The sequence below is a fragment of the Protopterus annectens genome, chromosome 6.part1 (assembly GCF_019279795.1).
Source record: "Protopterus annectens isolate FY-2018-M chromosome 6.part1, PAN1.0, whole genome shotgun sequence".
In the NCBI taxonomy this organism is placed as follows: Eukaryota; Metazoa; Chordata; order Ceratodontiformes; family Protopteridae; genus Protopterus; species Protopterus annectens.
This window is the reverse complement of record NC_056738.1, coordinates 281,226,655-281,239,436: the sequence shown is the minus strand read 5'-3', so window position 1 is coordinate 281,239,436 and position 12,782 is coordinate 281,226,655. Positions and strand designations below refer to the sequence as shown.

The window sequence follows — 12,782 nt, the reverse complement described above, 5'->3', positions numbered from 1 at the left end:
TCTGTCCTGGGACCCCTCTTGTTCGGCATTTATTTCTCAGATGTTAAAGCAAACATGGAAGGGCTGTGGCTGCCAAAGTTCGCAGATGACTGCAAACTAGGTGCCATAGTCGATACACCAGCAGACACACACATCCTACAAAAAGGCCTCACGGAAACAGACAACTGGTGCCGGAGTCACGGCCTTAAACTAAATGCCAAAAAATGTATAGTCATCCCCTTTGGGAAAAACAAAGTACCCACAAATTATCACATAGACAGCAACCCACTGAGTACGGAAAAAGTAATCAGAGACCTAGGAACCCAAGTTGACAGCGACCTCTCATTTGACACCCACATTGCCAAAGTGGTTAGAAAAACATTCTACCTTGCACACCTCATCATGAAGGGATTCGCATCCAGATCCAAGGATGTCATTGTACCACTATATTCCTCCCTCATCAGACCCATGACTGAGTACAATGCCCCATTTGGTATGTACCTCACCCGGCATTTGCAACAGCTGGAGAGACCACAAAAGTACCTCACCAAAAGGATCAAGGGTCTCCAACATATGTCTTATTCTGCCAGACTAAAGAAACTTCAGCTCTATTCAGTAGCATACCGCCTGCTCAGAGGTGATCTCTGCCTAATGTACAAGGCCATGTCCAATCAGGATCTGATGGACATGCTCCACCTCAAAAAATCCAAATCCACCAGGACCACGACAGCTAAAGACCTAAACCTCGGCACAAGTATGAATAGGACATGCTGGAGGGATAGATTCATAACCCAGAGGCTGCCCATGCTTTGGAACAAGATCCCAGTTCATATTAGGCAGAGCCCCTCACTGACTCTTTTCAAGAGAAATCTTGATGAGTGGATGGGAGATCGTAAGTTTACCCCGGGGGTCACATCTGTGTCACTGCTAGACAGGGGCACAGTAAACTAATTCTATTATATAAGGGGACCTTCATTGTATCACTACTAGACAGAGGCACAGTATTCTAAATTTATTCTATACATTTTTTGTACTTCATGGGGTGGCAAAAGCCACATCACTATGGCTAGGCTTACAAATGCCCCAGGGCAGATAGCCTAGTACTATACTATGAAACTATGAAACTATGATATAATTGCAAATAATGCATTTTACGAAGAGCGGCTATTTCAACAAACTGTTTTTAAAAATACAGTTAATGATTCTTGTATACTCAGTTTAATGCCAACTTATGTTTTTTTTGGCTGTATGGCTGTAATTTTGAAATACATCTGCTGAGCTCTGTGAAATAATAATGTGTACAGTGGGATTACTTTAGCACTGGGTCTAGTTTCCTGTAATACCATTATTAAGGCACTATACTCAGTAGTAGTTAAAAGGAGTGCAAGTTTTGCGATTTAGTTGATTGGTATTATTTGGTAGCTCAAGGGATAAAAGTGAAAGTGTGCAAGGTGTCAGACAGTTGTTTTACAACTGTAACAGATAGTCACAAGATGGAAAACAGTAATCTGTTCGTTCTGGCGAGGGGGTGTTAAACATTAACCACACAAGGTTCACTCTGGAGACCAGATAAGGGTATGAGACCCTAGGAACTTCAGTAATACCCAACAATAAAGATAGTTGAGCCCAGGAGTGTGGAAAAAACGTAGTTTTAATAACGCTTGTAACAAACAAAAGTGCGTTTTCGAATATCTTCCTCAGATACAAACACAAAATCAAATACATTCATCACAAAAAACACCCATCTTTTATACATTGGGTAGATTAACTCATTAACTTCAATTGCTTGTTAATTACAACTCAATTAGTTACAACTGAATTTGTTGAAAATGAACTAATGAATTAACTTTTTATTGTACACGAAATATGTTTTTAGATTATATATACAAATACATGTTCAATCATTATACAGATTCAATACAGAACCTACGGGGACATCATTTCATTAGTTCATTTCCAACAAATTCAGTTGTAACTAATTGAGTTGTAATTAACAAGCAATTGAAGTTACTGAGTTAATCTACCAATGTATAAAAGATGGGTGTTTTTTGTGATGAATGTATTTGATTTTGTGTCTGTATCTGAGGAAGATATTCGAAAACGCACTTTTGTTTGTTACAAGCGTTATTAAAACTACGTTTTTTCCACAATCCTGGGCTCAACTATCTACTTTGGATTTATTGTTGGGTATTACTGAAGTTCCTAGGGTCTCATACCCTTATCTGGTCTCCAGAGTGAACCTTGTGTGGTTATATGTATTGATAGTTCACTCTTTCATCTCTTCTTTGGGTGTTAAACATTAGCTGTACGGCAGCCACTGTCATGGGACTTGCTTTGTGCAAGAGGAGCATTCATTATGTCTTGCAGTCATCCAGTCACCTGCTCTTCAGCAATTTTACTCAACCACTGGAAACCTCTGAAAGGCATCACACACTTTAGTGACACACACACACACACACTTCAGAACACAGTCTGCAAAAATTTTTCGGCTCAATAAATGATCGGAACACAGCCGCTCTTTGTCTTACAAATATGGTTGCTTTAATACATAATATATATAGATATAGATAACTAGACAAGCTTGACGTACTGAAATCTCGAATTTCAGTATGTCGAGACCGAATAGTGTAAAGTGCAGTTACTCAAAACTACACTATGCCAAATGCGGAAGTGTCGAATCTGCAAATGTCGAATCCGCCACTGTCGTGGTGTCACGTTTCGTTATGTCTGGTGCGGTTTGTGAATTTATCTGGGGTTTCAGGTAAGTGCTGTGTGTTTGAGGATATTGGGTAGGGATTTTAGTGTGCGTGAGTGAGTGCGGTGGTGTTTTTTGTGTGTTTGTGTGTTTAGTGCAACCTGGGAGTTAGAATATATAAGTATGGGTGGTGTGGGGGAGCAGAGAGGCTTGCCCCCTGCTTATAGGTAGGTTAGGTGTGTTTTTGTGTGTTGTTATATTTGTTTAGTTAGGTAGGTGTATGTGTGTGTGATTATGTCTTGGTTTGTGTGTGTGTCTGTGTGTGCGTGTGTGTGTGTGAATGGTCGCGGTTGTGGTATTCATTGATTGTGGGTTTTTGTGTATGTAGGTTTTCGACTATTCAGTCTCGAAACACTGAAATTCGACATTTCAGTTCTTTGAGATTGTATAGTGAAAATATATATATATATATACACACATATAGAGATATATATATATATATATATATATACATATATATATATATATATATGTGTATATATATATATATATATATATATATATATATATATATATATTATGTATATATTTTTTATATATATATATATATATATATATATATATAGAGAGAGAGAGAGAGAGAGAGATATAATATATATAGATATAAGTTTGATATATATATATAGACAGATATATATAGATATAGGTTTGATATATATATATATATATATATATATATATATATATATATATATATATATATATATATATATATAAACAGAGAAATACGTTTAGGGTATATAAGTGCATTAATCCAGTAGATAGCAACAATGAACATATTGGAAATGTACAGTCTGGTTATAAACAGGAAGAATACATCAATATATAGTCATCAGAAGAATGACTGCCACATAGGAAATATGAAGCATAATATCTTGAATGCTGATTAAGTGACAACAGGAAATGAACAAAGCAAACCAAAGCAAATGTTAGCCTGGATAAAAAAAATCATCTACATTTATACATGTCAAGTAGGTGGTGATTTAAGCTTCTTCTAGAATTCAGAGAAGGTAACAGTGCTTCTGATTTCCCATATAGTATAGTTCCATGATGCTGTGTAAATTTGGAAAAGGACTTCTCTCAATAATAAAGTTAAATGGAGATCTGTGTAGTAAGATGCCACTATCTTTTCTAACTGATTGTGAGAAGGTATTTGTATGTAGCTTACTGGCAAAGCATGAACAGTATTCATTACTAAGCTGTGTAAATGTTAGAAATTTAATAGGAAGTTAGCACAAGTAGGTAACGGGATGCATTCAGCTTTGGCTGTGGATTAACAGTGATGTTTTCTTTCACTGGCTCGAATATTACATTGAAATATTTTTTTTACGTTAGTCTGGTCGTATGTCAGTGAAGTATTTCTGTATGTGACGCCAGCCAATTGCAGGACATACAAGCACTCACATTCACAAACACTTTTTCTAGGAGGAATTTGGGTTATCTGCCTTACAGAAGAAAACATGAGTGCATAATAAAAATCATGTGAACACAATGTGAACATGCGAATTCCATATAGAAAGCACCCCAGCCAACAACTGAATCAGAAGACTAAACATTATAACCATTATACTAATGTTACACCATTAAAATAACAAATGCATCAACAATGATTTAAGAAATTCAGCAATATAATGTATATTTTATGCATTTCTTACATACGTTTTACTGACTCTGGTTATACCTTATAGGCTGGCTAATGCAGAGAAACACTCACCCTAAATGCGTCTGTATGTCCCTCTGGTAATGGTGTAGTTTCTTTACATCCCTCAGTAGTCAGGCATGATGCAAAGTATCCAAGCTGCGAGGCATTTAATGTGTAACTGTCCAGCAGCAGAACTATAATATTAGAATTAAGTGGAGCAGGCTTGAATAAGGGGCATTACAGGACTTGAAGGAAGTGATTTTAAGAAGGAACACTTTGGAATTTCTGGAATATTTATTTGATAAGGTGTCTGCATGGTTTCCTTGCTGACAAATCTATCTCGATGCAAGGAAATCATGGCTTCCAGTCCTTCAGATGTGACTGTATATGTATATGTGTTATCAAATGCTTTAAAGAATCATCCCTTGGTGCTGTCAGTATTTTGTAATATGTTCTAAAACAAGATGATGTGGATTTATTTGTCGTCTGTAATTATTCCCTCCATCTTAATTCCCTTTCTAAACAAGAGACAAACAAAAAAAATTACAAATTACTGAAGAAACAATGAGGTAATGATAGCAAAACACAAGAGGGTCACTGAAATCTAGTAATTCTGTAGAGGTAGTACAGATTAAAGATAATGAACACACTCTGGAATTACAGATAAACTCACTAAACTAGGTATAAATCCCTATGTCACAAGATGGGTTGCCAATTGGCTCACTGACAGAACCCACACTGTGAAAGTAGCAGACTCCAAGTCCGACTTCAGACCAGTGACAAGTGGAGTACCACAGGGTTCAGTCCTGGGTCCTCTCCTGTTTGGTATCTACTTATCTGAAGTACAGGCTAACACAGAAGGTCTTTGGCTAACAAAGTTCACAGATGACTGCAAACTAGGAGCCATAATCAAAACTCCTAACAACGTGGACATCCTACAAAAGAGCCTCACTGAGTCATATACCTGGTGTCAAAGCCATGGCCTCAAGCTCAATGCCAAAATGTGCATTGTCATCCCTTTTGGTAAAAACTCTGTACCCAAGAACTACCACATAGGTGATAGTCTATTTAACACTGAAAGCGTGATAAGAGACCTTGGGACATAGGTGGACAGTAGTCTCTCCTCTGATAATCACATCACCACAGTATTCAGGAAATCCTTCTACATGGCACACCTCATGACAAAAGGTTTCTCATCCAGGAAAAAAGAGGTCATTGTTCCCCTCTACTCATCACTCATTAGACCCATTATAGAATACAGTGCCCCTTTTGGTATGTACCTCACAAGACATATACAACAACTGTAAAGACTGCAGAAATACCTCACGAAGAGGATTACCAGCCTCAAACAGATGTCATACGCAGACCATCTCAAAAAACTCCAGCTTTACTCTGTTGCATATCGTCTACTCAGAGGCGATCTCTGCCTGAAATGCAAAGCTATGTCAAACCCAGAGCTGTTGGACATGCTCCACTTAAATAAATCCCAATCCCTCCAAGCTACATGCTCTAGGGACCTAAACCTTATCACCACAATAAACAGAACATATTGGAGGGAAAGATTCCTGTCCCAGAGACTTCCCATACTCTGGAACAAACTGCCTATCTATATCAAACAAAGCTCCTCATTAGCACTCTTCAAAAAAAAATCTTGGTAATTGGATGGGAGATAGGAAATTCAACCCGGGAATCACTTCTATGGCTTTGCTCGACAGGGACACAGGAAAATAATTTTCTTGGGTGGCGAAAGCCAGGGTACCTTTTTGGCTAAGCTTATATAGGCCCTAGGGCCAATAGCCTAGTATCTACTTATGAACCTATGAATCTATAAATAGTGGATGGCAGTTTCACATAGTTCAAAAGAGAAGTAGACAATTGCAGTAGTCTTATTGCAGAGATGCTGAATCCTCCTTCTCAATGTCACTTTCTCCATCAATTAGCTATGGTGTTTTACACCACAATCTGTCTAATACTTATATCATAAAATCATCTGTAGAAGGTAATATGTGTTGAGGGAAGACTAAACTGATCTCAGTTAATAAGACAGCCTTGATGGATATACAGTTGCTTTAAAGAACCACGTGTAGGTAAGTAAAAATAGTCATAATTTCAGACACATATTAAGTGAAGTGAGTGAGAAAATCACAATACGGTGAGAAAATGAGTAATATTTGAAATAAATGCTGCAGTTTAAAACAGTTGAGAAGAAAATGGAATAGACTAATGGTTTGTTGTTTTCTGTTTACAGGAGGCTCTGATAATGGCAAGCATGGAACATCCACACTTGGTCCGTCTGTTGGGAGTCTGTCTTAGCCCTACTATTCAACTGGTCACCCAGCTGATGCCCTGTGGTTGCCTTTTGGACTATGTTCATGAAAACAAGGATAATATTGGCTCACAGCTGCTACTTAACTGGTGTGTGCAGATTGCTAAGGTAGGCCTTACTATTATTTTTAGTTGTGAACATGTAACAAGATATTGTTGATATTACAACTGTATGTCCAAGTCTCTAACATGAAGAAATAAGACAAAATTACATGCACTTGTCAACATACATCTAAACAGACTATAATGTTGCTTTAGAATTGTTACTAGTAAAGTGTGTGATATGATAACAAAACAATGAGAAATAAGGTAATTTAAAGTCATCAGACATTACAACTGCAGATTTATTATTCTTCAGAAAGTTTATATTAAGGCAATCCAATAATTAAAAAGTATCCAACATAAAAGATACTCAGGACAAGCTAAAAGTATTGCTGCTCAGTGCTAACAGAAAACTGCACTTCTGGGAGCTTTCTTCACTCTGGAGAATACAGACATCTGTGCAATTACAGAAACATGGTTTAAAGCTACATCAAGCTCTCTGGTTGTGAATGGCTATAATGTCTATCATACATTCCTTTCACCCACTGAACATGAAAGACTGAAAGGTGGTTGTGCAGCTAGCTTATAAAGGATAATCTCACCTCAAGAGTGGTCAAACAATATGACATGCTAGAACTATTCCATGTCTAACTATCTTTGGGAAAAATCCATTACCATATCATACACGTCCCACCTCCAGGATCCCCACACATCATACCTAGAGCTACTTGAATCATGCGCCATCCAGCCCAGTACCATATTTGTGGGTGATTTTAATTACTCCTCCATTAACTGGGAGGCTTACATGACAAGTAACATACAGGCCCAAAGATTCCTCGACTTTGTAAATTCATATACCCTGGAATAGCTGGTCTGCACTCCCACCTGTGGAGCAAATATCCTAGATCTGATACTCACAAATATGGGACAGCACTGCACCCACCTATGTGTGTTGTATTCACTAGTAAGATCAGATCACAAAGCAGTCTTCCTGGAAATTAAGGTAAAACTTGACCGCCCACCCCCACCAAATCCTAAGAACCTTAAAAATGTTCCTATGGCAAACCTCAACCTATTAAGTGACAGCAATGCTAGATTCCAAGCACCCCTAATCCAGAAAACACAGTAGCCGATACAGAGCATTACATGACAGCCGTGTATGACCACATAAGCAACTGCATAGAAATGACAGAACTCTCCAAAATAAGGACAGGTCAAACCACAAAAACAAGCCAGCCTGGTGGACCCTTAATCTTAATAGACTGTACAACAAAAGAAAAAAAATCCTGTTGAAAAGTAAGAGGGGAATGTGCACAACAGAACAATAAGTCCTTCACTAGTATAAACAAGCAGCTTAGGGGACTAGTAAAGTCTCTGAAAGCTGACTTTGAGGTAATATAGCCTCTAAAGCTAAGGACAACCATAAGGCATTTTTCAGCTATGGCTGCAATCTTAAGCACAACACGATGACATCTCCTATACCCAGCCAGCAGACATAGCAAATCTGCTGTCCAATAAATATAGCTCATATTTCACTTCCCCATCACCCCCAGTTCTCCCCCAAGAAATACCCTCCACCAATCCTTCACCAATTATCATTAAAGAAAAGATAGCCACAGCAATCTCCATAGCTAAAGTTATTACATCAATGGGGCCAGACGATATACCAGGTTTCCTTTTAAATCATTTAAATAGGGAACTATCTGGCCCAGTAGGAAATTTATTCAACCATAGCTTCTGGACCAGCTTTGTTCCAACATATTGGAGAACAGCTGCAGTCATTTCCTTTCATAAGGATAGGCCATCAACTGACCCGGGAATTCCAGACCCATAAGCTTGACTAGTTTTGTCTGTAAGGCCATGGAAAGAATAATCATGGACCTAATAAATAAAAACATAGGAAACCTCAAAACATTGGACCTGAGCCAATATGGCTTCATTAAGGGCAGCTCATGCCTACTAAATCTGTTGAACTTATTTGAGAAAGACACTAAGGCCATCAATGAGGGTAAAACAGTGCATACCACCTACCTCAACTTGGCCAAAGCATTTGACACAATCCCTCACTCAGGTATTAGTATTAAGTAAACTCACAGAACTGGACACAGTTCCCTATTTTACCAGATGGATTGCCAACTGGATCAAGGACAGGACGCATCTGGTCGAAGTGGGTGATTCATGTTCCAGAAAAAGTCCATTTACTAGTGGTGTGCCACGGGGCTCAGTTTAGGGACTACCCCTGTTTGGAATTTATTTCTCGGATGACAAGACCAATGTAGAAGGTCTCTGGATGACAAGGCTTGCAAATGACTGTAAGTTGGGGGGGCAATCATTGAATTCCCAAATGATGTATATATCTTTCAGGAAGATCTAAACCAGGCAAATTATTGGGTCAGAACCACAGCCTGAAACTATATATGAAGAGATACATTATTGTACCCTTTGGGAAATCAAATACCCCTACTAATTACAATATTAACAACACACCTCTAAGAGTAGACACAGAAGTAAGGGATTTGGGTACCCAGGTAGATTTATACCTGAACTTTGAATGTCACATATCAACACTGGTAAGGAAGTCATTCTATGTGGCCCAACTTATAAGTAAAGGTATGACATCTAGATACAGGGAGATTATAGTTCAAATGTACTCATCCTTCATTAAACCAGTAACTGAGTATAATGCACCATTTGCAATGTAGTTGACCAGACACCTACAACAGCTGGAGTGACCTCAAAGGTTTTTCACAAAGATAAAACAGGGTGTAAGTAACATGTCCTGTGCAGACAGACTGAAAGTACTTCCCCTTTATTCTGTTTCCATTCTACTATTAAAGGAATAGTCTGTGTCTGACCTACAAGGCACTCACAAATCCAGCCCTGATGGAGCAGCTGCATACCTGTAACACAAAGAGCACAGGAATCACCTGTTACAGGGATCTGAACCTAGTCAATGTGTCAAACAGAACTTTCTGGAGGGACAGATATATGTCCCAGAGATTGACACTTATTTGGAATTGGTGTCCTATTCACATAAAGTAGAGGCCTATGCTGGCCCTCTTTAAGGTCAGTCTGGTTCAATGGGTGGGGAACCATAAATCTATACCTGGGGTGGTGCCTATGTCCCTTATGGATAGGCAAAATCTGTAAAATTGTAAAAACACCAAAGGTGCTGGCGCAAACCCATGCCTTCCTCTTGCCCTAGGGAATTTATAAAGGGTAAAATTGTGTTATATTGGTTAGACTTGTAAAGGCTTTGAGGTGTTAGCCTATTGATCTCCTATGAACCTATGAATATATTCTACTTTTATTTTTTTTTAAATCAGTAATGCCAATAATTAAAAAGTATCCATACATTTTGGTTATTTTCCCAGATTAGTTTTAGCTTTTTCCACAATTCTAGGGGGAAGGAGGCTGAGACCTGTTGATATCAGCAGTGATAATGTAAATAAATTACTTGTTAGGGATCCTTGCTCAGACAAAAAAATGTTTCTTTCTGCATACTGCTTGATTTCATATTTAAATTCACAATTTTACAACATTGCTTGCCTATAGTTTGGATTTGGTGGCATTTTTACATGCTTTACTGAAAAAAATAATGTAAATAATGATATTTAGTCCAAAAGTCATGAAGTTAAAACCAAAATGTTTTATTCGATGATGAGTAGTCTGCAAGGTTTATTTATCATTATTGTTGCTTTTGTTCAGAAAATAGCAACTGATACGATATTTTACAAGTGCAGAATTTTGATCATAGGTCCATCAAATGTAGTGATACAATGTGAAGTGTGTAACGGAGTTATACGCTAGAATACTAAATACAGCTAGCAATGCTTGAGGTTTACAGGTCATCCCTGAATTTCAAGTACTAACATTTTGTACATGTGTCTGAAGGTTGCAAAGTGAGAGAGAATATTTAACTTTCAACTGTATTGTGAAAGATCATCATAGTTAGACATGATTAGCTGTGTTATCAGCATTAAATGTGGAGGAAAAACAACTAACAATAAATAAAAAAAAAAAACAGTAATATTGTTTCATGTCGGTACAAAAACACATTTTTCTTCTGGTAGTATCAGAATGTCTTGGGATTTGTGGTCCAGCTTTATTTTCCTTAAACTATGGACAGAAGGCTAAACACTGGAGTCTGAGTTAAGTTTTGTATGATAGCTCTTACTAAACATGCAGAGTTACTCATATTCTGTTTGTTGTGGATTTTTAATTATATCACCAAGGAATATTTATAATTACATATAATAAAAGCAGTGGCTGCTTGTTATTAGGGTTGATTTTAAACAGGAAGAGCAACGTTATGCATTCTGCTGAAAGCTAATGACTTTAACATTGTGAAGTAGACATTTAAATTAAAACTGAATTTATTTAGTTGCAGTTACCTATACATGTAATATTATTATAATTAAGAGCTTAAAATACATTATAAAATTTTATTTGTTAGTCACTTGGCTACTTGCTTAACAATAAGTGATACATAGTCATCCTCCCATGTAGTATTTAAAGCATATTTCTATACTTTTAGTCATCATCTATAATATGAATTTAATCCTGTGGCTTATTCCCCACATGTTTGGAGATTATTATTAAGGGTTCAAAATCTAGCAATGGTTAGAAATCCTATTAAGAGAAAAGTGTTATGATGTATTCTAATGTAATAGCAAAATACTACATTTAAGAGAAGAAAATTGCTAAACCCTTCCCTCTGTGTGAGGGCACTGGGTTACCCTTGCAACAAAGTTAATGACAAAACTGCTTTCACATATGTTATTAGTACAACTTGTGATACTGCCGCCTAACACAATGTATTTAAGAAGTGGAAAGTTTAAAGTGCAGTTCTAAAGGTTGTAAGAGTAATGGGCCATGTGCATCTTGTGCTTGGGAAATTAGTGCTCAAAAATTTCATCCTGATCTCCTGTGGATATACTATATTAGAGTGTATGAGTGATATATGAAGACAAGTTGATACTTTGTTTTAGTTTAGTCATTTAGTCAAGCTCTGTTTTTCAAGCCTGCAAGGAATTTAGTACATCGGGTATGTCTTTCTACCATTGCGTATATGAGTTCTTGTAAATTCATATAATTTTGTTCTGTAATACTGTCAATCCACCTTAATCTTTGCTACCCCCTTTTCTTTTACATTCAGTGTTTCCCAGCATCAATGACTTTTTCATTCAATCCCATCTTTGCATTTTTTCCAAACTAGTTAAAGTTTTGTTTTACTATCAGACCTTCCATTGAACAGTATAGATTAACTTCCTTAAGAAATGCTTGGTATGATCTTCTTGCAGACCACAAAATTCAGAAAAGTTTTGACCAATGCCACAATTTAAAAGCATTGATTTTCAGCACACTAATACATTTTAAAAGTGTATACAGTAAACTAATTTTAAACATAGATTTTTTAACCCAAGTTTCGGAAAACAAAGACCTAGCTTTAACATGTATACAGTTAACCAATTTATTTAAGCTGAATGGAGTTTTACTGGTAGACTTTATTGCATTCTTATAAAGACCTAGGAATTAATGATGTACTCTCTTTTGAACTGTTATGGAAAAATCAATAACTGAAAAATATATGTAACACATTTATTTATTTATGGCTGTGCATGTGTGCATATGCATACACATAGGCTCACACACACATACACACTCGTGCACGTATGCACACATATATTTATATATAAAAGTTAAATGTACATATTATGGTATAGATTGTACTTTCTTTGCATGAACGTTTATGTTTTATGTGTAGCATTTATCAAGTAACTATGCCTAAAATTTGAGGTTTAAGCAGCATAGCTTTGTTTCGTTTATTCCTTTATTCCACTTCTTATTCTAACTTTCCAGGTTTTCCTCCTTGGAGATCCCTTGTTTATCATATTTACCATTATGTCCTGATGGTACAGCGGTAGCATTGTTGCCTCACAGCAAGAGGTTCTCCTGTTCGATTTTCAGCTGGAGTGCCTTCTGTGTGGAGTCTGCATGTCCTCCCCGTGGTCGAGTGGCCTCCGAAAGACATGCGTG

The 12,782-nt window shown here is 37.1% G+C and overlaps 1 protein-coding gene across 2 annotated transcripts in view; it reads left to right on the top strand.

Moving 5' to 3' along the window:
• Positions 1-12,782, top strand: part of ERBB4 (erb-b2 receptor tyrosine kinase 4) — a 4,056,904-nt gene that overhangs the window by 3,425,900 nt on the left and 618,222 nt on the right. For both annotated transcript variants that reach the window (XM_044075709.1, XM_044075708.1), the window contains exon 20: positions 6,625-6,810. In XM_044075709.1, the coding sequence (XP_043931644.1) occupies positions 6,625-6,810 (186 nt within the window). The remainder of the gene's footprint in view (positions 1-6,624; positions 6,811-12,782) is intronic.